At 34.0% G+C, this 25,000-nt stretch overlaps 3 protein-coding genes and 1 long non-coding RNA gene across 6 annotated transcripts in view; all 4 read left to right on the top strand.

Moving 5' to 3' along the window:
- The window catches only part of LOC131348235 (interaptin-like), an 11,924-nt gene extending 11,177 nt beyond the window's left edge, over positions 1–747 (top strand). The window contains exon 17 of the mRNA XM_058383007.1: positions 1–747. This exon is cut by the window's left edge and continues 447 nt beyond it. Within this exon, the coding sequence (XP_058238990.1) occupies positions 1–485 (485 nt within the window). The 3' untranslated portion in view covers positions 486–747.
- A 3,702-nt stretch (positions 748–4,449) lies between these two features.
- LOC131348227 (trichohyalin-like) overlaps positions 4,450–25,000 on the top strand; it is a 59,472-nt gene continuing 38,921 nt past the window's right edge. The window contains exon 1 of the mRNA XM_058382978.1: positions 4,450–4,477. Coding sequence (XP_058238961.1) covers positions 4,465–4,477 — 13 coding nt within the window. The 5' untranslated portion in view covers positions 4,450–4,464. The remainder of the gene's footprint in view (positions 4,478–25,000) is intronic.
- Positions 11,409–13,241, top strand: LOC131348324 (uncharacterized). Its single transcript, XR_009203916.1, has 4 exons — positions 11,409–11,786; positions 11,946–11,983; positions 12,390–12,553; positions 12,831–13,241. It is a non-coding gene; the product is annotated as an uncharacterized LOC131348324 (long non-coding RNA).
- LOC131348268 (interaptin-like) overlaps positions 14,533–25,000 on the top strand; it is a 17,415-nt gene continuing 6,947 nt past the window's right edge. Inside the window, exons 1-7 of one of the 3 annotated variants that reach the window (XM_058383066.1) lie at positions 14,533–14,715; positions 15,480–15,510; positions 16,090–16,287; positions 16,366–16,550; positions 16,851–16,902; positions 16,978–17,286; positions 17,495–17,564. In XM_058383066.1, the coding sequence (XP_058239049.1) occupies positions 16,263–16,287; positions 16,366–16,550; positions 16,851–16,902; positions 16,978–17,286; positions 17,495–17,564 (641 nt within the window). In that variant the 5' untranslated portion in view covers positions 14,533–14,715; positions 15,480–15,510; positions 16,090–16,262. Of the gene's footprint in view, positions 14,716–15,173; positions 15,511–16,089; positions 16,288–16,365; positions 16,551–16,850; positions 16,903–16,977; positions 17,287–17,494; positions 17,565–25,000 lie in introns of those variants that run through there. The other 2 variants (XM_058383065.1, XM_058383067.1) reach the window with 2 other exon arrangements.

Below are 25,000 nucleotides of genomic sequence, written 5' to 3'. Positions count from 1 at the left end.
TTCAGAAGAAGAACATTGAGGAGTTTATCCAGTCAGGAGACCAGGAGGTCCAGAGACTTGTAGAGAAATGTGGGAACAGGTTTCACTGTCTCAACATTAAGGAGAGTGGAGATGGTTCTCAGGTCTCAGAACTGCTGGAGAAGATAGAGAAGATGGTGGAAGGAAGTAGAGAGAAATTCTACAGCAGTGAGATCTACCTGGAGACAGAATCTCAGATTAGAGCCATGGAGACAAAGATCCTGAAGGAAAGAGAAGAGAAAAAAAAGAGAGAGGAGATGGACATAAAAGAAACAATAAAGAAGGAGGTGCAGGATTCTCTGAGAAAGATAGAGGGAGTGATCCAGAAGCATGAAGGAGACATCAGACAACTTGATGACCGAACAACTGAACTGGAGAGAAAGATGAAAGAAGAGAGGGATGAAGAGAAAAAGAAAGAACTTGAGAAGAAGCTAAAACAAGAGGTAGAGCAAAGGACAGAAATGTAAGAGAAGGTGAAGAAACTAAAACATAAGAGAGAGAGGGAGAGGAGAGAGATGGAGGAGAGACACAAACAGGAGACTGAAAAGATCAGGGAGGTGTATGAAGGAGAGGCCATGATGGAGGCAGAGAGAAAGCTCATGAAACTCATCCTGCCTGAACTCCAGAAATATTTTGTCCTCAAAAACAAAGATGCAGGAAGATTTCAGCAGACAGATGGAGGAGAAGGACAGAGAGCTGGAGATTCTTAAACAGAAACTTTCAGAGTAAGCTGTAGAGTAAGAATTCAAGCTGTAGGAACAGTTTAAAGATGATGCGTCCTTAAAAAAAACTCTGCCCTCACTCTAGCTCATGACACACACACACACACACACACACACAACTATACAGTGTTTAGGCTGCGTTGTTTATACTTACAGCTACGAGTTTGCATAGCAAATAAAGCCATATAATCTTGTGACTCTACCTGTAGTTAGAATATATTAAGTTATAGCTTGACAAACCAAAAATAACTTTGCTTGACATAATACATGTTAACTAATTGCTTAAACTTATGTTTGTCTGCCCTGCGAACAGCAGCTATGATGTAACCATAGTCATGCTTGCTGATCCTAACTAGCAGGCTAACTACAAAAAAGCGCAGTGAACATGTTAACAGAAATAATGTCATGACCGACCATAATCATGTATACTTATGGACAAACATAACGGAGTTGACTGTGTAAAGTTCGCCAAACGAAAACGTTATTTGTTTTTGTTTGTTGCTTTCGGAAAGATACGTTCAAGAAAATTTGAAAATTCAACATTTAAACTCAACAGAATGAAATATCACACTGGCGTACTTATTAGTTTGAAAAAGACAAACAAACGGTAATTTGGTTTCTGATGACATTAAAATATGAAATTTTAGATAATATTTAATCAAATAATTGCTTGTTAAGAGTATTAGTAAATATGTAGTTATTTATAAAGCTTTGGTCTTTAAATAGCATACATCATATATGCATGAATCATCTAGTACTGTTGTTTTTAATGATGCTTGCATCCAAATTGATGATATATGTTACTAAAATACATACTATTCATATTTTCAGTGTATCTTGTATTCCAAAAGCAAATCACTGCAATATATATGTGATAAAATCAAATTGCGCAGAAATATAATGCATCAAAAATAATGTTAAAATAATACATGAATTCATGAATTTGAAATACAATAAATAGTTATAGACCAGCAGCGGTCTGAAGTCCATATTGCATTTAAATCATACATAAAATCATAAAGAATGCTTACTCAATCACACTAATGAGTGGGGATCATTTAAAAAATTACGCACACTGAAGAAATCACATCATGACCCAAAGTGTTTTATTCTTCTTACACAACAATTTGCACACAATTACATTTTTATTAACAAAAGAAAGACACTGTAAACGATTTCTCTCTTCACAGCTACATTTATTGTTGTCGTTCATTGTCAAAACTGCTAGTTACTGTCATTACTTATATTACAACAGCTTGAAGCAGTTATTAAACTTTCTTTTCTCTCTTTAAAGGAAAAAAAACAACAAAATTGTTACTGTGAATGCTGAAGGTTTGATGACGACACAGACTTTTCTGTCCAGCAAATATTTTTGCTTTAACTATTTTTTGCCTGTTTTGTATTGGTTATTTTCATTAGGATCATAAAAATACAATGTGGTGCCCACCCAGGAATCACTGACTCTAATGCTAGAGCAAAGTATTTTGCTAGAAGAAGAGATAAAAGAAAACAATTACTAGTACATGATGTTAACATTTTAAACCCTACTGTATTTCTAAAACAATGTAGGCTAAATTAATGAAGAAACAACAGCTGAATGCACTAAAATGAATAATGTCATCAGAATGGATATGCAAATCAGGCATTAAGTAATTAAAATGCACTCATTTGCATCCATTTGACACAAGGCATTGCAGATGAATAGGATAAACAAAATAGCTAAGGCATATCATAGAAGTTCCCCAGAGTCTTTTCCCTTTGTAATGCTATGTTTAAATATGCAGATAGAATAAGCAAACAGACGAGGGAAGTAGGTTTAATACAAACACTTAATCCTTATCCTGCCTTAAACAATAACTTCATAGTTTTAAACTCAGGCTCCTCATCTAATAACTATCCATTTTATTAGTAATGTTGTATGCTGATAGATCCCTCAAAACTGAAACAACGTTATTGTCACCATCTGTTTGTGTGTGTGTGTGTGTGTGTGTGTGCGCATGGTACAGTGTGTAATTATAACAATAATCTTTCGGCTGCTCCCTACATGTGTGAGGGGTCACCACAGCGGACCAAGTGTGAAGCAAGAAGTTGAAAACAGAGCTCAGGGTTTTTCATGCCTCTTTCCCAACTGCATCCACCATGCAGGAGATGTTAAAAAACAACAATAGACAGGATAGCTTCCCTTCTACCTTCTACCTTATTTACTGGTGGAAATAATAAGAACTAAGAGATGAAGAGCTTCAGGAGAAAACACTGCTCAAACAGACAAGCGCTGAACTGGACAAAACAATTAGGGAATTAGAAGATAGTATAAGACACAGGGAGGAGAAAAGCACAACTAGAGAATCTGAACAAATGCTGAGGTCGAAAGAAACACATCTGAAGAACACAGATAAAGAGCTGGAAACCAGTAATAATAAACTGGAGGAGATGATTTTAGTGGAGCAACAGAAAACTGAGTTTGAATCCAAAGATCTTGGTATGAACACTAACTAATTTGCACTTCTGGTAGATGCTAAGCTGCGTTTCATTATTGAGTGCAATCATCACTGTGCAGTGACAAAACTAAAGTAGTCATTCCTTCTGTCTCTCTTTGATTATAACAGAAAAGTAACTTGCCCTCGTCTTTCATCACTAGCTGGTGCTATTGATTCGCTTCACTAAGGTAGACTTGCTCAGTCAGTCTTTAATAATTCATACCTGACCTCTCCCATCCAACCTGTTGGGATGATCCCTCTGGGATGGTCAAGCTTTTGGTAATAAAGAAGGTGCATTTTCCAGTGTTTCAAAATTCCAATCCATTTCATCAAAATATAATTTTATGAAATTGAATAAACAAAACATGTTTTACAAGGGAATACTATACACAGCTTAACAATAATAGGACAAATCATCAAGAAATATGTACAAAGGTCGGTTACATGTCTAAATAAAACATTAAAAATACAACAGAACTTATGTGTATATGTATAGATAACTAGTAGTGCATAAATATATATAATAATAATATAATAAATAAATACTTGATCTTTGTTAAGAATAAGATATTGTACTTTATTGTACTGGGCATTTCTACATACAGCTTCTTTCAGAATATTCTGAATTATTTTAAAAGTATGATATGTTCCTGTTCTGGCAAATGTTTATTATTATTATTATTATTATTATTATTATTAATAATAATAATAATAATAATAATAATAATAATAATAATAATAATAATAATAAATGAAGATTAGTCTGTGCTTTTCAGAAGAAAAAAATAAAAGTAAATATTTGAATGGAGAGAGTGTCAGAGAGGAGAGGAACCAGGCTGCTACATCTACAGCCATCCATCAGAGTAAGAGCACACAGGAGCAAGTGGCCTAAAGTAAATATGAAGCCTGTTAGACTAGAACAGGAAGAGGAAGGGGCGGAGCTTTCATACTGAGTCCGCAAGTGCAGTGAAGGTGAAAGTGAAAGGAGTTTAGCTTGATGTGCCCGAGTTCCTCTGAAGCAGAAGATCAAGAAAAAACTTTAATAGAAGCCTCAAAGGTAGGAAGAAACAAGTAAAATCTTGTTAAATAATCGATCTAAATATACTATAAAATTGTGTTTTATTAGCCACATGACAAAGAATAGCATTTTATTAGAGATGCATTTATCATAGAGATGACACTGAATTCTCTCTCTCTCTCTCTCTCTCTCTCTCTCTCTCAGTCTGAATCTATAAGAAGATATAAAGATGTCAACTTCAGGTAAGTTTGATATACAGAGGTTTAATGACTGCCATTTTTAAACATAAGATGGTAGGAAAAAAATTCTTTTGTACAATTTCTACTGTAAAAATGTAAAAGTGAAAAAGTGAAAGTAATAAGTAACAAAATTAGAAAGTAAAACAATACAAATAAAAAATAATTATTCTTTAATATTTTGAGGTATGACCATTCAGTCAGAGGATTTTATCAGTTGTCAGTTAACCTTCTAGAAGAAAAGTGTGTCTGATAAACTCACTGGATTTTGTTGCACAAAACAGCATTATAGATTTAATCTAGCATTCAGTGTTTATTAAACTGACGTACCCACTTCATCTACAAACATAATAAAGATGTTTTTGTCATGATGTTCTCTTAATATAATATTTCTTTCTGTTGTTTTACTCAGGAGTTTCTTCATGGGTAGGTTTATACTAAAATTTCCTTGTTTATTGATGGTAATAAATAAATACATTTTAATAGAGAGCAGCAGAAGATGTAGAAAGAAGTAGAAAAATTTACACTGTATTATTCAACAGTTCCGGAATGTTTTTGGGAAATCTGAAGAGTCAGGTGAGTATTAGACTGTCTAATAGAGAAAACTCTTTATAAAGGTTTATAAATCTAAAACTTCATAAGACTATACATTCTACAGATTTATATAGGTTACATATAAATTTTATTTCTTTAGCTTAAATAGATATTGGTGTCCTGTCTGTTTGTAGACTCCAATATTGTAGAAAAGTACCTTTCTATTCTATACTTTATTCACAGTTCAATACTTATTCTATACTATTGTTTACTCATTGTGTTTTTCCATTGTCTTCTTTTGCTCTGCACATCATTACAGGGGTAAGTGAATAAAACTACTATTTTTCTCTTTTGAATGGTAATTTACTTAAAATGATTTTATACACACCAATCTTTTATATGAAAACACTCATGTATTCACTATTTCACATTCAGACAATGTTATTTACTTTATTTAAACAGATTTACATTTATTTTTGCAGACATCATTATACAGAGCAGCTTAAATGTATTCAGTAAGGCATCTGTGATCATCTGAAACTTGATCTGTGTCTTCAGGACAGATCCTGAATGTAGAAAAAACAATTATGACTGTGCCTCCATGTGGTCAAGAACTGTAATATCTTTATTTTTTCCTCCTTATATCATAATTTGTGCTAACCCCCCCCCCCCTCCCCCAAATAACTTTCTGCAGTATTCTGAAGTAAACACACATTAACATTTAAAAAATAAATAAATAAATAAATCTTTGATCCTCCTTAGATGTTTGTCCACTGTTTATTCATTTATTCAATTTTATCTCTCAAATGCTAATTAAATCCTATAGACAACAAAAATGTTTTGATGAAAATATTTTAATAACAGCAAACACAGCTGAAAACACAATCCACAGATCAATATAACTGGCACTGGTTTAAAAAAAAGAGAGAGAGATCAAAACCAGAGTATATTTTTATCTAAAAAAATGAAATCTAATTTACAAGGTAGGGGTGAAACATATGAAGACACTCAGGATTTACACAACAGTCAATATCATCAAGACTTCACATGAATATCCATGTTCTTTTGTAGAGGTCAAGCAGGAAGAAACACAGAATTGTGTAACAGAGATTTCAGTAGAGAGCGCCCTCTGCTGGTGAAGAGAGGAAACGTCCACCTATACACAGAAACATATTAACTTAAGTGTCATTTATTTCCACAGGGTGCCTCTGCATTTAGGACTGAAAACACAAGTGAGTATAAGAAAATCCTAAATATTCAGTGAAAGCAGACACAACACTGATACTTTTATAAAGATCCTATAGAGCATTCTTCATCTGATTTCTGTTAAGGACAAAAAAAGCATAAGCAGGTTTCTCTGCTGACAAAGTTGAACAAACAGTTAGCATAAATCTGTTAGCATAAATCCTCTATAACCTTTCCTCTTCATATGAACATTTAGCTACAACAGTCCTATTAGGAAGCTCCTTGGTTGGGCTTTTTATTAAAGAACTTGCAAACTTTTAATTTTTGCACTGGTGACTTAGTTAACAATTTAAATTTGTTTACTGGTGATCATGTACCAGTAAATATTATTAAAGTGCAGGAATTTATAAAAATTGTTTTTCAGTATTAGTTCAGTATTAGATCTAATTTGCCCACTTCATCTGTTAACAACCAAATCAAGAATATAATTCATCTTTAATATATAATAAAATACAATAAATGTTTTTTGCTGCTTCTTCACAGATATAAAGTGTTTGGTTTATACAACTGGAAAAACACTGGATTCCCACAAGCACTTCATAGATTGTCTTAAAAAACAAGTTCACCTGCAGGAGGTGTCTACAGAGGATGAGTGTGATTTCATTCTGTGTTTCTGCCCGATTGTGTCACAACCTAGCACTGACATTGAAGCAGCAATGAAAAAGCTGCACAATATTCCAGGTATTCACACAATATTCATTAACATAATGCATTCTGTATCTGGAATTACTTTTGTATATAATAATTTTTTTTTACAGACACCAAACCTGTAGTCCTGGTGGTGCTCCATCACACGTTTAATCCAGAGTATGATGTACGAGACAGCAGCAGATTTGTAAACAGAGAGAATATAATCACAGTCGACTGTCTGTTCTATGAAGATTCTGGATTACTGCAGTGTCAGAAGAATAATGAAGCACTGAACAAAACTTCACAGTATCTGGTACTAATTTTTTCTTCTTAATCAAATATTATGTTTTTTATTTATTCACGATTCATGTTTAAGGTGTTCCCAAAAATAAAGGCATATGTGTCACATATTATTTTATATATCTATAGCACATACAAAACACTTACCTTGTACTTGGTACTTATTTACTTAGGAAAAAACTATGGATAGAGGAATAAACCTACATTTCTGAACTTATTATATTACATAGATTAAATAGCATTATAATAGCATTATTATTATTATTATTATTATTATTATTATTATTTGCCCCTGTGTATTAAAGCCTTCTGCTTTATTTAACAGAAGAAAAAAATACATATAAAACTGAAAGGACAAGTGGAAGGTCAATCAACTGGAGACACTGGGTCAGGAGCAGCAGGACAAGAAGAGACAACTAGAGGAGAAAACTGAGTTATCAGAAACAAATAAAAACCTTGAAGAGAAAGAGAGTCTTCTAACTGAGAGAGAGACAGCTAATAGAAAGAGACAAACAGCTTCAGTAGAAAGACAGACTTCTGACTGAAAATACACAAACACTTATAATAAAGGACGAGACACTGGAAGAGAAGGAGAAACAGGTCAAAGAAGTAAGAGAAGAATTGGAAAAAACAAAGAGGATGTTAGAAAAAAAGCAGACACATTTGGAAAACAAAGAGAAACAACTGGAGAGTGTGGTGAAAGAACTGGAAACCAGTAAAAACAAACTAATAGAAAAAGATGAACAGCTTCAGGAGAAAGACAGACTTCTGACAGAAAATACACAAACACTGCAGATGAAAGACGAGACACTGGAAGAGAAGGAGAAACAGGTCAAAGAAGTAAGAGAAGAATTGGAAAAAACAAAGACCGATGATGGAGGCAGAGAGAAAGCTCATGAAACTCATCCTGCCTGAACTCCCGAGAAATATTTTGTCCTCAAAAACAAAGATGCAGAAGATGTAAAGATGTAAAGATGTAAAGTTCGCCAAAGGAAAACGTTATTTGTTTTTGTTTGTTGCTTTCGGAAAGATACGTTCAAGAAAATTAGAAAATTCAACATTTAAACTCAACAGAATGAAATATCACACTGGCGTACTTATTAGTTTGAAAAAGACAAACAAACGGTAATTTGGTTTCTGATGACATTAAAATATGAAATTTTAGATAATATTTAATCAAATAATTGCTTGTTAAGAGTATTAGTAAATATGTAGTTATTTATAAAGCTTTGGTCTTTAAATAGCATACATCATATATGCATGAATCATCTAGTACTGTTGTTTTTAATGATGCTTGCATCCAAATTGATGATATATGTTACTAAAATACATACTATTCATATTTTCAGTGTATCTTGTATTCCAAAAGCAAATCACTGCAATATATATGTGATAAAATCAAATTGCGCAGAAATATAATGCATCAAAAATAATGTTAAAATAATACATGAATTCATGAATTTGAAATACAATAAATAGTTATAAGGGCAAGACAAAAGTCAAGCTAATTCCACAATTACATTTGTGTTTTAATCAGGATTTGAGTGAGTTTCCCTATAGTCTACCTGGTAGGGTTAAAAACATTTTCCTCCACTCTAGCTGACCAAGTCAAACACACAGCAGAAGTCTGTGTCTTATAAATTATAAAATGCATATAAAATAAACTATATGTATGAGCATGAAAAGTAATAGCAGAACAAAAACAGTTTTTGAGATATTCACATTTTAGTCAAATTAGCCATTGCGTCCTCTGTAATAGTATCATATGGAGATTTACTTTTTTACTACTGTTCATCATGTAAAAGCGATATGTTGCTTAAACTATTGTAAGACATTGTCAAATAATAAATACAAACTAAAGCCACAGTTAAAATATGAAGTCTAAAGGAACTAGTGTGTGCACTGGGAACAGTTTAAAGACGATGCGTCCTTAAAAAAAAACAACTCTTCCCCCACTCTAGCTGACGTAACACACACACACACACACACACACACAGCGGCGGTCTGAAGTCCATATTGCATTTAAATCATACATAAAATCATAAAGAATGCTTACTCAATCACACTAATGAGTGGGGATCATTTAAAAAATTACACACACTGAAGAAATCACATCATGACCCAAAGTGTTTTATTCTTCTTACACAACAATTTGCACACAATTACATTTTTATTAACAAAAGAAAGACACTGTAAACTATTTCTCTCTTCACAGCTACATTTATTGTTGTCGTTCATTGTCAAAACTGCTAGTTACTGTCATTACTTATATTACAACAGCTTGAAGCAGTTATTAAACTTTCTTTTCTCTCTTTAAAGGAAAAAAAAACAACAAAATTGTTACTGTGAATGCTGAAGGTTTGATGACGACACAGACTTTTCTGTCCAGCAAATATTTTTGCTTTAACTATTTTTTGCCTGTTTTGTATTGGTTATTTTCATTAGGATCATAAAAATACAATGTGGTGCCCACCCAGGAATCACTGACTCTAATGCTAGAGCAAAGTATTTTGCTAGAAGAAGAGATAAAAGAAAACAATTACTAGTACATGATGTTAACATTTTAAACCCTACTGTATTTCTAAAACAATGTAGGCTAAATTAATGAAGAAACAACAGCTGAATGCACTAAAATGAATAATGTCATCAGAATGGATATGCAAATCAGGCATTAAGTAATTAAAATGCACTCATTTGCATCCATTTGACACAAGGCATTGCAGATTAATAGGATAAACAAAATAGCTAAGGCATATCATAGAAGTTCCCCAGAGTCTTTTCCCTTTGTAATGCTATGTTTAAATATACAGATAGAATAAGCAAACAGACGAGGGTAGTAGGTTTAATACAAACACCTTAATGTGTATTTTGGAAGTTTCCTTTTCATTAGAGCAAACGAAGACATGGAAGGAAAATAGAACAAAATCTCAAAATTGAATAGTACATGAAGTATCCTGCCTTAAACAATAACTTCATAGTTTTAAACTCAGGCTCCTCATCTAATAACTATCCATTTTATTAGTAATGTTGTATGCTGATAGATCCCTCAAAACTGAAACAACGTTATTGTCACCATCTGTTTGTGTGTGTGTGTGTGTGTGTGTGTGTGTGCGCATGGTTCAGTGTGTAATTATAACAATAATCTTTCGGCTGCTCCCTACATGTGTGAGGGGTCACCACAGCGGACCAAGTGTGAAGCAAGAAGTTGAAAACAGAGCTCAGGGTTTTTCATGCCTCTTTCCCAACTGCATCCACCATGCAGGAGATGTTAAAAAACAACAATAGACAGGATAGCTTCCCTTCTACCTTCTACCTTATTTACTGGTGGAAATAATAAGATCTAAGAGATGAGGAGCTTCAGGAGAAAACACTGCTCAAACAGACAAGCGCTGAACTGGACAAAACAATTAGGGAATTAGAGGATAGTATAAGACACAGGGAGGAGAAAAGCACAACTAGAGAATCTGAACAAATGCTGAGGTCGAAAGAAACACATCTGAAGAACACAGATAAAGAGCTGGAAACCAGTAATAATAAACTGGAGGAGATGATTTTAGTGGAGCAACAGAAAACTGAGTTTGAATCCAAAAAGATCTTGGTATGAACACTAACTAATTTGCACTTCTGGTAGATGCTAAGCTGCGTTTCATTATTGAGTGCAATCATCACTGTGCAGTGACAAAACAAGTAGTCATTCCTTCTGTCTCTCTTTGATTATAACAGAAAAGTAACTTGCCCTCGTCTTTCATCACTAGATGGTGCTATTGATTCGCTTCACTAAGGTAGACTTGCTCAGTCAGTCTTTAATAATTCATACCTGACCTCTCCCATCCAACCTGTTGGGATGATCCCTCTGGGATGGTCAAGCTTTTGGTAATAAAGAAGGTGCATTTTTCAGTGTTTCAAAATTCCAATCCATTTCATCAAAATATAATTTTATGAAATTGAATAAACAAAACATGTTTTACAAGGGAATACTATACACAGCTTAACAATAATAGGACAAATCATCAAGAAATATGTACAAAGGTCGGTTACATGTCTAAATAAAACATTAAAAATACAACAGAATTTATGTGTATATGTATAGATAACTAGTAGTGCATAAATATATATAATAATAATATAATAAATAAATACTTGATCTTTGTTAAGAATAAGATATTGTACTTTATTGTACTGGGCATTTCTACATACAGCTTCTTTCAGAATATTCTGAATTATTTTAAAAGTATGATATGTTCCTGTTCTGGCAAATGTTTATTATTATTATTATTATTAATAATAATAATAATAATAAATGAAGATTAGTCTGTGCTTTTCAGAAGAAAAAAATAAAAGTAAATATTTGAATGGAGAGAGTGTCAGAGAGGAGAGGAACCAGGCTGCTACATCTACAGCCATCCATCAGAGTAAGAGCACACAGGAGCAAGTGGCCTAAAGTAAATATGAAGCCTGTTAGACTAGAACAGGAAGAGGAAGGGGCGGAGCTTTCATACTGAGTCCGCAAGTGCAGTGAAGGTGAAAGTGAAAGGAGTTTAGCTTGATGTGCCCGAGTTCCTCTGAAGCAGAAGATCAAGAAAAAACTTTAATAGAAGCCTCAAAGGTAGGAAGAAACAAGTAAAATCTTGTTAAATAATCGATCTAAATATACTATAAAATTGTGTTTTATTAGCCACATGACAAAGAATAGCATTTTATTAGAGATGCATTTATCATAGAGATGACACTGAATTCTCTCTCTCTCTCTCTCTCTCTCTCTCAGTCTGAATCTATAAGAAGATATAAAGATGTCAACTTCAAGTAAGTTTGATATACAGAGGTTTAATGACTGCCATTTTTAAACATAAGATGGTAGGAAAAAAATTCTTTTGTACAATTTCTACTGTAAAAATGTAAAAGTGAAAAAGTGAAAGTAATAAGTAACAAAATTAGAAAGTAAAACAATACAAATAAAAAATAATTATTCTTTAATATTTTGAGGTATGACCATTCAGTCAGAGGATTTTATCAGTTGTCAGTTAACCTTCTAGAAGAAAAGTGTGTCTGATAAACTCACTGGATTTTGTTGCACAAAACAGGATTATAGATTTAATCTAGCATTCAGTGTTTATTAAACTGACGTACCCACTTCATCTACAAACATAATAAAGATGTTTTTGTCATGATGTTCTCTTAATATAATATTTCTTTCTGTTGTTTTACTCAGGAGTTTCTTCATGGGTAGGTTTATACTAAAATTTCCTTGTTTATTGATGGTAATAAATAAATACATTTTAATAGAGAGCAGCAGAAGATGTAGAAAGAAGTAGAAAAATTTACACTGTATTATTCAACAGTTCCGGAATGTTTTTGGGAAATCTGAAGAGTCAGGTGAGTATTAGACTGTCTAATAGAGAAAACTCTTTATAAAGGTCTATAAATCTAGAACTTCATAAGACTATACATTCTACAGATTTATATAGGTTACATATAAATTTTATTTCTTTAGCTTAAATAGATATTGGTGTCCTGTCTGTTTGTAGACTCCAATATTGTAGAAAAGTACCTTTCTATTCTATACTTTATTCACAGTTCAATACTTATTCTATACTATTGTTTACTCATTGTGTTTTTCCATTGTCTTCTTTTGCTCTGCACATCATTACAGGGGTAAGTGAATAAAACTACTATTTTTCTCTTTTGAATGGTAATTTACTTAAAATGATTTTATACACACCAATCTTTTATATGAAAACACTCATGTATTCACTATTTCACATTCAGACAATGTTATTTACTTTATTTAAACAGATTTACATTTATTTTTGCAGACATCATTATACAGAGCAGCTTAAATGTATTCAGTAAGGCATCTGTGATCATCTGAAACTTGATCTGTGTCTTCAGGACAGATCCTGAATGTAGAAAAAACAATTATGACTGTGCCTCCATGTGGTCAAGAACTGTAATATCTTTATTTTTTCCCCCTTATATCATAATTTGTGCTAACTAGCCCCCCCCCACATAATTATCTGCAATATTCTGAAGTAAACACACATTAACATTTCAAAATCAGGTGCTCAGCATTTTAATAAATAAATAAATAAATAAATAAATAAATAAATAAATAAATAAATTAATTAATTAATTAATTAATTAATTAATTAATTAATTAATTAATTAATTAATTAATTAATTAATTAATTAATTAATTAATTAATTAATTAATTAATCTTTGATCCTCCTTAGATTTTTGTCCACTGTTTATTCATTTATTCAATTTTATCTCTCAAATGCTAATTAAATCCTATAGACAACAAAATGTTTTGATGAAAATATTACAATATAGTTTTAATATTATAATATAGTGTACAGCAAACACAGCTGAAAACACAATCCACTGGCACTGGTTTAAGAAAAAGAGAGAGAGATCAAAACCAGAGTATATTTTAATCTAAAAAAAAATGAAATCTAATTTACAAGGTAAGTGCAAAGCATATGAAGACACTCAGGATTTACACAACAGTCAATATCATCAAGACTTCACATGAATATCCATGTTCTTTTGTAGAGGTCAAGCAGGAAGAAACACAGAATTGTGTACCATCAGAGATTTCAGTAGAGCGCCCTCTGCTGGTGAAGAGAGGAAACGTCCACCTATACACAGAAACATATTAACTTAAGTGTCATTTATTTCCACAGGGTGCCTCTGCATTTAGGACTAAAAAGCCAAGTGAGTATAAGAAAATCCTAAATATTCAGTGAAAGCAGACACAACATTGATACTTTTATAAAGATCCTATAGAGCATTCTTCATCTGATTTCTGTTAAGGACAAAAAAAGCATAAGCAGGTTTCTCTGCTGACAAAGTTGAACAAACATTCGGATCTAATCATGTTCAATTAGATGTTCAACTAGATTAGCCTGATTTTATTTCAATATGTGGTTCACAGCCTTTTTACTCTTTTTCTCCTAATCTGTTAGCATAAATCCTCTATAACCTTTCCTCTTCATATGAACATTTAGCTACAACAGTCCTATTAGGAAGCTCCTTGGTTGGGCTTTTTATTAAAGAACTTGCAAACTTTTAATTTTTGCACTGGTGACTTAGTTAACAATTTAAATTTGTTTACTGGTGATCATGTACCAGTAAATATTATTAAAGTGCAGGAATTTATAAAAATTGTTTTTCAGTATTAGTTCAGTATTAGATCTAATTTGCCCACTTCATCTGTTAACAACCAAATCAAGAATATAATTCATCTTTAATATATAATAAAATACAATAAATGTTTTTTGCTGCTTCTTCACAGATATAAAGTGTTTGGTTTATACAACTGGAAAAACACTCTACAGATTTATATAGGTTACATATAAATTTTATTTCTTTAGCTTAAATAGATATTGGTGTCCTGTCTGTTTGTAGACTCCAATATTGTAGAAAAGTACCTTTCTATTCTATACTTTATTCACAGTTCAATACTTATTCTATACTATTGTTTACTCATTGTGTTTTTCCATTGTCTTCTTTTGCTCTGCACATCATTACAGGGGTAAGTGAATAAAACTACTATTTTTCTCTTTTGAATGGTAATTTACTTAAAATGATTTTATACACACCAATCTTTTATATGAAAACACTCATGTATTCACTATTTCATATTCAGACAATGTTATTTACTTTATTTAAACAGATTTACATTTATTTTTGCAGACATCATTATACAGAGCAGCTTAAATGTATTCAGTAAGGCATCTGTGATCATCTGAAACTTGATCTGTGTCTTCAGGACAGATCCTGAATGTAGAAAAAACAATTATGACTGTGCCTCCATGTGGTCAAGAACTGTAATATCTTTATTTTTTCCCCCTTATATCATAATTTGTGCTAATTTATTTATTTATTCAATTTTCTCTCTCAAATGCTAATTAAATCCTATAGACAACAAAAATGTTTTGATGAAAATATTTTAATAACAGCAAACACAGCTGAAAACACAATCCACAGATCAATATAACTGGCACTGGTTTAAAAAAAAGAGAGAGAGATCAAAACCAGAGTATATTTTAATCTAAAAAAATGAAATCTAATTTACAAGGTAGGGGTCAAACATATGAAGACACTCAGGATTTACACAACAGTCAATATCATCAAGGCTTCACATGAATATCCATGTTCTTTTGTAGAGGTCAAGCAGGAAGAAACACAGAATTGTGTAACAGAGATTTCAGTAGAGAGCGCCCTCTGCTGGTGAAGAGAGGAAACGTCCACCTATACACAGAAACATATTAACTTAAGTGTCATTTATTTCCACAGGGTGCCTCTGCATTTAGGACTAAAAAGCCAAGTGAGTATAAGAAAATCCTAAATATTCAGTGAAAGCAGACACAACACTGATACTTTTATAAAGATCCTATAGAGCATTCTTCATCTGATTTCTGTTAAGGACAAAAAAGCATAAGCAGGTTTCTCTGCTGACAAAGTTGAACAAACATTCGGATCTAATCATGTTCAATTAGATGTTCAACTAGATTAGCCTGATTTTATTTCAATATGTGGTTCACAGCCTTTTTACTCTTTTTCTCCTAATCTGTTAGCATAAATCCTCTATAACCTTTCCTCTTCATATGAACATTTAGCTACAACAGTCCTATTAGGAAGCTCCTTGGTTGGGCTTTTTATTAAAGAACTTGCAAACTTTTAATTTTTGCACTGGTGACTTAGTTAACAATTTAAATTTGTTTACTGGTGATCATGTACCAGTAAATATTATTAAAGTGCAGGAATTTATAAAAATTGTTTTTCAGTATTAGTTCAGTATTAGATCTAATTTGCCCACTTCATCTGTTAACAACCAAATCAAGAATATAATTCATCTTTAATATATAATAAAATACAATAAATGTTTTTTGCTGCTTCTTCACAGATATAAAGTGTTTGGTTTATACAACTGGAAAAACACTGGATTCCCACAAGCACTTCATAGATTGTCTTAAAAAACAAGTTCACCTGCAGGAGGTGTCTACAGAGGATGAGTGTGATTTCATTCTGTGTTTCTGCCCGATTGTGTCACAACCTAGCACTGACATTGAAGCAGCAATGAAAAAGCTGCACAATATTCCAGGTATTCACACAATATTCATTAACATAATGCATTCTGTATGTGGAATTACTTTTGTATATAATAATTTTTTTTTTACAGACACCAAGCCTGTAGTCCTGGTGGTGCTCCATCACACGTTTAATCCAGAGTATGATGTACGAGACAGCAACAGATCTGTAAACAGAGAGAATATGATCACAGTCGACTGTCTGTTCTATGAAGATTCTGGATTACTGCAGTGTCAGAAGAATAATGAAGCACTGAACAAAACTTCACAGTATCTGGTACTAATTTTTTCTTCTTAATCAAATATTATGTTTTTTATTTATTCACGATTCATGTTTAAGGTGTTCCCAAAAATAAAGGCATATGTGTCACATATTATTTTATATATCTATAGCACATACAAAACACTTACCTTGTACTTGGTACTTATTTACTTAGGAAAAAACTATGGATAGAGGAATAAACCTACATTTCTGAACTTATTATATTACATAGATTAAATAGCATTATAATAGCATTATTATTATTATTATTATTATTTGCCCCTGTGTATTAAAGCCTTCTGCTTTATTTAACAGAAGAAAAAAATACATATAAAACTGAAAGGACAAGTGGAAGGTGAAAGGTCAGGTGAGTGTGAGATTTTGTTTCTTATCACCAAGTTGACTAAGCAAGTAATGTAAAATCAATCAATCAATCAATCAGTCAATCATTCTAACACAGAGCTGGAGCTGAACACCAGTACAAATCAACTGGAGACACTGGGTCAGGAGCAGCAGGACAAGAAGAGACAACTAGAGGAGAAAACTCAGTTATCAGAAACAAATAAAAACCTTGAAGAGAAAGAGAGTCTTCTAACTGAGAGAGAGACACAGCTAATAGAAAGAGACAAACAGCTTCAGGAGAAAGACGGACTTCTAGAGGAGAAAACAAAGCAGCTGCAGGAACAAACAGATCCAGAATCATCAGCCCCCATCAGGAGAAGACACAGCAAGGAAGTGTTTCCTCCAAATAGTGAGTAATATGTATAAGATATAAAGTATAAGATGCTTCTCAGAAGGTCAGTGTTTCTTTATGGTAAATATTGACTTAATAAATTAACAGTGCAACAGTGACGGGGGTTAGTTATAGTGTATAAGACATAACTTTCAAGATCTCATCTCTCTAACTTTACCTTCTGAAGAATGTCTTTCTCATTCTGTCTGCTTCTGATGTTTCCTAGTGAGTGGAGAGACTCAGGACTCAGCACCAATCAGGAAAAACAACAGTATGGAGGGAAATTGTCCAACAAGTAAGTGATCAGTGATTGTTTTATGTTTACTGTGTAACTCAACAGGAGATTGGTGTAAAAAAGATGAGCATAAAGAGAGACAGCAGACAGATTTAGGCACTTAAATTTTTTTTAAATTTGATTGCAGTTGAAATATCAACATTGTAAAACTGATATAAAACATGGAAGAGAGAGATATGGTGGGCTTCTTCCATCAAACTAGTTTTGACAGGTCTGACAGCCAATCAGAATTCTCTATGTCACAATGTCCCGCCCCTTTTCAACCAATCAGAAATCGCCTACATTACAATGTCCCACCCCTTTTCATCCAATCAGAAATCATCTATGTCACAATGTCCCGCCCCTTTTCATCCAATCCAGATTCGTCACAATCACATGGTTTTATTTTCAGAAATTCTGGCTCCCTGCTAGAAGTTGTAAGTTGATCTCCTGAAGTTCTCACACAGTCACACCTCTGAGTTCCTATGGAAGTTTTGTCCTTGAAGGGGGTCATAAACCATCAACACCCCACAATCACCCACCCACACACACACACCCTACAGCTGACACACACACACACACACACACACACACACATACACATATACTTAACCACTTGTATATGGTTAATGTTTCTATTGATAAAACATAGAAGTTGTAAGTTTATCTCCTGAAGGTTAGAAATAGAACGTATTCCATAGTCACCCCACAATCACCCACACACATACACCCCACACCCACACCCACACATACCTGACACCCCCCCCACACACAATCACGTGCACACATACACCCCCACAACCGTGTTCACACCTGATACATATATAAGCTCATTTTAAAAGTCTACCAAGTGACTTCACAACTTTGGAAATCCATCAGAGTGTACAGAACTTCTACGCTCTCCATTCAAACTTTTAGAGACCATGGACTTTTCCACAGGTGAGAACTTAACACATTTACACTAACTTGAATTAATTCATTTATGTGTATTAGATCGATTGTCATTAATATTATGCTATATGGATTTTAAATATGAAATATTTAGAAGAATGTCTTGTTCTTCTTACTTATAGATGGAAACAGACATAATGTTTAATTTTGAAACAGTTTAATTACAGAACAAGCCCAGACTATACTTATCTGACACTATTGTCCAGGAAATCGAAACAATCAGCCTAGGTAATTTCATTATGTCTCTTATAGAACAATGATTTAAGATGAAATGTACAGCTCATCTTAGTATTATGAATACTGAATATTCTAACAATTTACCCATCCCTTCAAGGGTTGTAAAAGCTCTCCCTTACATTTGTATTGTTTTCTGTTGTATTTTAGAAGTGAGTGATACCTATGAAGAAGAAGAGGAGGACATAAATGACTTTGGAGGAGAAGAAAATAAATCTAGCCATGGGGGTCACAGTCCAGTGACTTCTGTGCCGGTCCCAAGCCCGGATAAATAGAGAGGGTTGCATCAGGAAGGGCATCTGGCGTAAAACATTGCCAAATTTAACCATGCGAATCGTCAGTACTCTGAATTTCATACCGGATCGGTCGAGGCCCGGGTTAACAACGACCACCATCGGCGCCGTTGACCTACAGGGCGCTGGTGGAAATTGGGCTATATGAAGCTATTGGGTGTTGAGGATGCAGAAGATAGGGATAGGTGGAGAGAGATGATTCGCTGTGGCGACCCCTGAAGGATAAAGCTAAAAGAAGAAGAAGAAGAAGAGGAGAAGAAAATAACGACAATCAAGTGGCTAATGATCCAGAGGAGTTCATCAATGCATTGACTGGTTTCTTTCTACTAAGGGACAGAATATTGGAAAACTTTGATCATCTGTATAATTCACTTGAAAACACTTCAGGTACAGAATATCTACTATCTTTGTACAATATTCTCGATTGTTTGAATAGATGTGTTACGGTGAATGTAGAATTGTTAAGAAGATTTCACAATAGACATGGCGCAGAAGCGGTTCAATCTCACGACAGCTTCAGGATCTAAAAAATGCGGTTTGAAAATAATTCATCGCCTCTTGATTTCGGCTTTGATGAAACCCCGACTTTTTCTAGTAGTTTGTTACAACACGACTCATGCACAACTCTGAGCCCATATTTAACAGATTCTATCAATCGATTAAACAAGAGTTTAGCACCGTCACATCAGCTTGTTAGTCAAAGCCCTAATATAGAATATAGTGACATCGTTACACCGGAGACTCAACACGACATATTCACTCAACTTAATCAGAGTCTGTTAGCATTACAGAATAGTCTAAATGAACATGGTTATTCTACACAGTTAAATCCCTCATTAATAGATGCAGTTAACCAATTGAATGATAATCTAAGAAGTACCCATATTGAGCATTCCAATCATAATTCCGAACAAAACGTATCAAACACACCACAGATTCCATGCGACATATTCAGTGAACTTATTCAGAGTCTGTTAGCATTACAGAATAGTCTAAATGAACATGGTTATTCTACACAGTTAAATCCCGCTTTATTAGACGCGGTTAATCAATTGAGTGATAGTTTGGCCTTAGCCACAGAACAAAACGTCAATGACATCTCTACTTCAGAAAACGAGCATAATCATAGACCATTATCTCCTCATGATTTGTTTCATGATCTTAATCAAAGCCTTATTATGTTAAATGCGGGGTTTGTAAACTTTTTTGACACCAATGCTTCACAAAACACTCAAACTGAAAATGAACGAATCCCTGAAATGGTAAATGTTCAACCTCCTAATGTAGAAAACATGCAAATAGATAACACTGAAAACATAAACCCACCTAGCATTGAACATGTTCAAATAGATAATGCCGAGAACATAGCCACACTTAGCGTTGAAAACGTGCAAGCTGGTAACGGGCTAGATCCTAGCATTAGAATAATTAATTGTGACCAATTCAAAAATATTGAAATTAGGAGAAGAGTACATTTTTCTTCGATCGCAACTGTAGACAGTTTTGCTTAATTTTATAGTTATGTTTTAGAAATATCAAACAGTTTGAAATAGGTGGCTAATGAAATGATTTCGCCAAAGGACATAGTAACAGTTGAAATTAGATGTGAAACAATCAATTTATCATCTCGCATTCAATTAGTCAATAATTGTGACCAATTCAAAAATACTGAAATTAGGAGAAGAGTACATTTTTCTTCAATCGCAAGACTTTGTACTTTCTAGAATTTCTTTTCTGAATGCTAAACACCCTTGTCTCAAAATGTCTACGTCGTTTATGCAGTATTCATGCAGCTCTTTTTTAAAATTAAAAACTTTGTCAGTCACTGTTGCGTACCACTTGAAAAAATCATCCCTGCCTTTAGGCATCATGCTATCCACACCATCAAACTTAGGCTCGGGATACGGACCTATGTAGTTTTGATGTTCTAATGTGTTCCAGAAATGAGGAAAATAACCTTTCTTTTTTTTCTGAGAACCCCATGGCTTTAGGAAGATTACTTAGCTTCATGAGTAAGAAAGATAGACTATCGATGTAGTTCTGTTGAAAATCAGAATCGGTAAAACACAGAATTTTTCCACCTTGCGCAATGATATCAGGCGTGATTCCTTCTTTCACTAAATGATTTAACAAAAGGTACAAATCGAACCCTCTAGCATTATGCGCTATAAAAGTGTAGCCTTTGAATTGTTTACGGCGGAAAGTCCTAAAAAACGCAGCGACACACCCCTGCCCTCCGAACAACCACGTCTTAACGTGACAATTCATACAACATAATAAATTAGCACTATGAGTTCCTGTTTCCTGTCTAGTCTCAAAATCATAAAAGATGTATTTCATATTAACCTTTTCTTTCTTTAACGGCTGTATAAAACAGTTATGTTCTGGATCTGAATCTAGTTTTTCACCACAGAGTTTACACACCCTCACAAGACACACATGTTCTTTACGGTTAAAGGGGTTCTGATACTCCACGACATTACAGATACTACAGTAGAAACCCGTTTCACACAAAGAATATTCACCTTTTTCCGACTGAAGTTTTGCTTTATGTATGTCGAAACAATATTTTGACTTACATAACCTCGAACAATCAGGACATTTGGTTATATTTTGTCTATGTTTGTAGCAATCTGTATCACGACAAACGTTATAGCTAAATTCACAACGATGAGCTCGGGCAACCTCATACCCCGAGTGACAGAAACGACAGACATAACTACAACCCAAAAGTCCAGTAATGCTTTTAACTCCGTAATAGTGTTTGTCATGCAAGAACAAGTAAATTGTTTTTTCATGGGGAGAATTACTGGATTGAAAGAAAGAGTAGCCGGCTCTGTTGTCAGAACGGTGTATGATTACGATTTTACACTTCAAATGCTTCTCAAATTTAGATACATCAGCAAATGTGACAGCTGTGTTTTCAGTTAATCCTACATCATGATGGATTTGTTTAGCGATTTTTTCGGTTTGAAAGTCGTTATTTTGGGGGTTCAAAAGTTGTGTAACGCATAGTGTAAAGCACATGTCTTTATTATGAAATATATACAAGTGTCTCATCTTCTTCTGTATAGCTTCTGAAGTGAATAATGTACCTACTTTCCTTCTAGATGAACCACCGCGAGGTGGTCGGACTATTTGTATTACTATTTCAAGTGTGTTATCCATAAAAATTTCATGTCTACTATGAATAGAATTTTCGAGCATAGTCAGAAAAGACTGTAAATCGATGGACCCATTGACTAATTGAATGCGAGATGATAAATTGATCGTTTCACATCTAATTTCAACTGTTACTATGTCCTTTGGCGAAATCATTTCATTAGCCACCTATTTCAAACTGTTTGATATTTCTAAAACATAACTATAAAATTAAGCAAAGCTGTCTACAGTTGCGATCGAAGAAAAATGTACTCTTCTCCTGATTTCAATATTTTTGAATTGGTCACAATTAATTATTCTAATGCTAGGATCTGGCCCGTTACCAGCTTGCACGTTTTCAACGCTAAGTGTGGCTATGTTCTCGGCATTATCTATCTGAACGTTTTCAACGCTAGGTGGGTTCATGTTTTCAGTGTTATCTATTTGCATGTTTTCTACATTAGGAGGTTGAACATTTACCATTTCAGGGATTCGTTCATTTTCAGTTTGAGTGTTTTGTGAAGCATTGGTGTCGAAAAAGTTTACAAACCCTGCATTTAACATAATAAGGCTTTGATTAAGATCATGAAACAAATCATGAGGAGATAATGGTCTATGATTATGCTCGTTTTCTGAAGTAGAGATGTCATTGACGTTTTGTTCTGTGGCTAAGGCCAAACTATCACTCAATTGATTAACCGCGTCTAATAAAGCGGGATTTAACTGTGTAGAATAACCATGTTCATTTAGACTATTCTGTAATGCTAACAGACTCTGATTAAGTTCACTGAATATGTCGCATGGAATCTGTGGTGTGTTTGATACGTTTTGTTCGGAATTATGATTGGAATGCTCAATATGGGTACTTCTTAGATTATCATTCAATTGGTTATCTGCATCTATTAATGAGGGATTTAACTGTGTAGAATAACCATGTTCATTTAGACTATTCTGTAATGCTAACAGACTCTGATTAAATTGAGTGACTATGTCGTGTTGAGTCTCCGGTGTAACGATGTCACTATATTCTGTATTAGGGCTTTGACTAACAAGCTGATGTGACGGTGCTAAACTCTTGTTTAATCGATTGATAGAATCTGTTAAATATGGGCTCAGAGTTGTGCATGAGTCGTGTTGTAACAAACTACTAGAAAAAGTCGGGGTTTCATCAAAGCCGAAACCATTTTTTCATTCAAACTGCATTTTTTTTAGATCCTGAAGCTGTCGTGAGATTGAACCGCTTCTGCGCCATGTCTATTGTGAAATCTTCTTAACAATTCTACATTCACCGTAACACATCTATTCAAACAATCGAGAGTATCGTACAAAGATAGTAGATATTCTGTACCTGAAGTGTTTTCAAGTGAATTATACAGATGATCAAAGTTTTCCAATATTCTGTCCCTTAGTAGAAAGAAACCAGTCAATGCATTGATGAACTCCTCTGGATCATTAGCCACTTGATCATCGTTATTTTCTTCTCCTCTTCTTCTTCTTCTTCTTTTAGCTTTATCCTTCAGGGGTCGCCACAGCGAATCATCTCTCTCCACCTATCCCTATCTTCTGCATCCTCAACACCCAATAGCTTCATATAGCCCAATTTCCACCAGCGCCCTGTAGGTCAACGGCGCCGATGGTGGTCGTTGTTAACCCGGGCCTCGACCGATCCGGTATGAAATTCAGAGTACTGACGATTCGCATGGTTAAATTTGGCAATGTTTTACGCCAGATGCCCTTCCTGATGCAACCCTCTCTATTTATCCGGGCTTGGGACCGGCACAGAAGTCACTGGACTGTGACCCCCATGGCTAGATTTATTTTCTTCTCCTCCAAAGTCATTTATGTCCTCCTCTTCTTCTTCATAGGTATCACTCACTTCTAAAATACAACAGAAAACAATACAAATGTAAGGGAGAGCTTTTACAACCCTTGAAGGGATGGGTAAATTATTAGAATATTCAGTATTCATAATACTAAGATGAGCTGTACATTTCATCTTAAATCATTGTTCTATAAGAGACATAATGAAATTACCTAGGCTGATTGTTTCGATTTCCTGGACAATAGTGTCAGATAAGTATAGTCTGGGCTTGTTCTGTAATTAAACTGTTTCAAAATTAAACATTATGTCTGTTTCCATCTATAAGTAAGAAGAACAAGACATTCTTCTAAATATTTCATATTTAGTTCCAAAGTTGTGAAGTCACTTGGTAGACTTTTAAAATGAGCTTATATATGTATCAGGTGTGAACACGGTTGTGGGGGTGTATGTGTGCACGTGATTGTGTGTGGGGGGGGGTGTCAGGTATGTGTGTGTGTGGGTGTGGGGTGTATGTGTGTGGGCGATTGTGGGGTGACTATGGAATACGTTCTATTTCTAACCTTCAGGAGATAAAATTACAACTTCTATGTTTTATCAATAGAAACATTAACCATATACAAGTGGCTAAGTATATGTGTATGTGTGTGTGTGTGTGTGTGTCAGCTGTAGGGTGGGAATTCAGAGGTGTGACTGTGTGAGACCTTCAGGAGATCAACTTACAACTTCTATGTTTTATCAATAGAAACATTAACCATAGAGTGGGAGCGGGGAGCCGGAATTTCTGAAAATAAAACCATGTGATTGTGATGAATCTGATTGGATGAAAAGGGGCAGGACATTGTGACATAGACGATTTTTGATTGGATGAAAAGGGGCGGGACATTGTGACATTCTGATTGGCTGTCAGACATGTCAAAACTAGTTTGGTGGAAGGAGCCAACCATATCTCTCTCATGGAAAAAAAGAAATAATGAAAAAATATGAAATATTGTAGGTGAAAATCTGCTAAATTTATCG

Source organism: Hemibagrus wyckioides, linkage group LG28 (assembly GCF_019097595.1).
Source record: "Hemibagrus wyckioides isolate EC202008001 linkage group LG28, SWU_Hwy_1.0, whole genome shotgun sequence".
Lineage (NCBI taxonomy): Eukaryota > Metazoa > Chordata > Actinopteri > Siluriformes > Bagridae > Hemibagrus > Hemibagrus wyckioides.
This window is presented reverse-complemented; position numbering and strand designations above follow the sequence as displayed.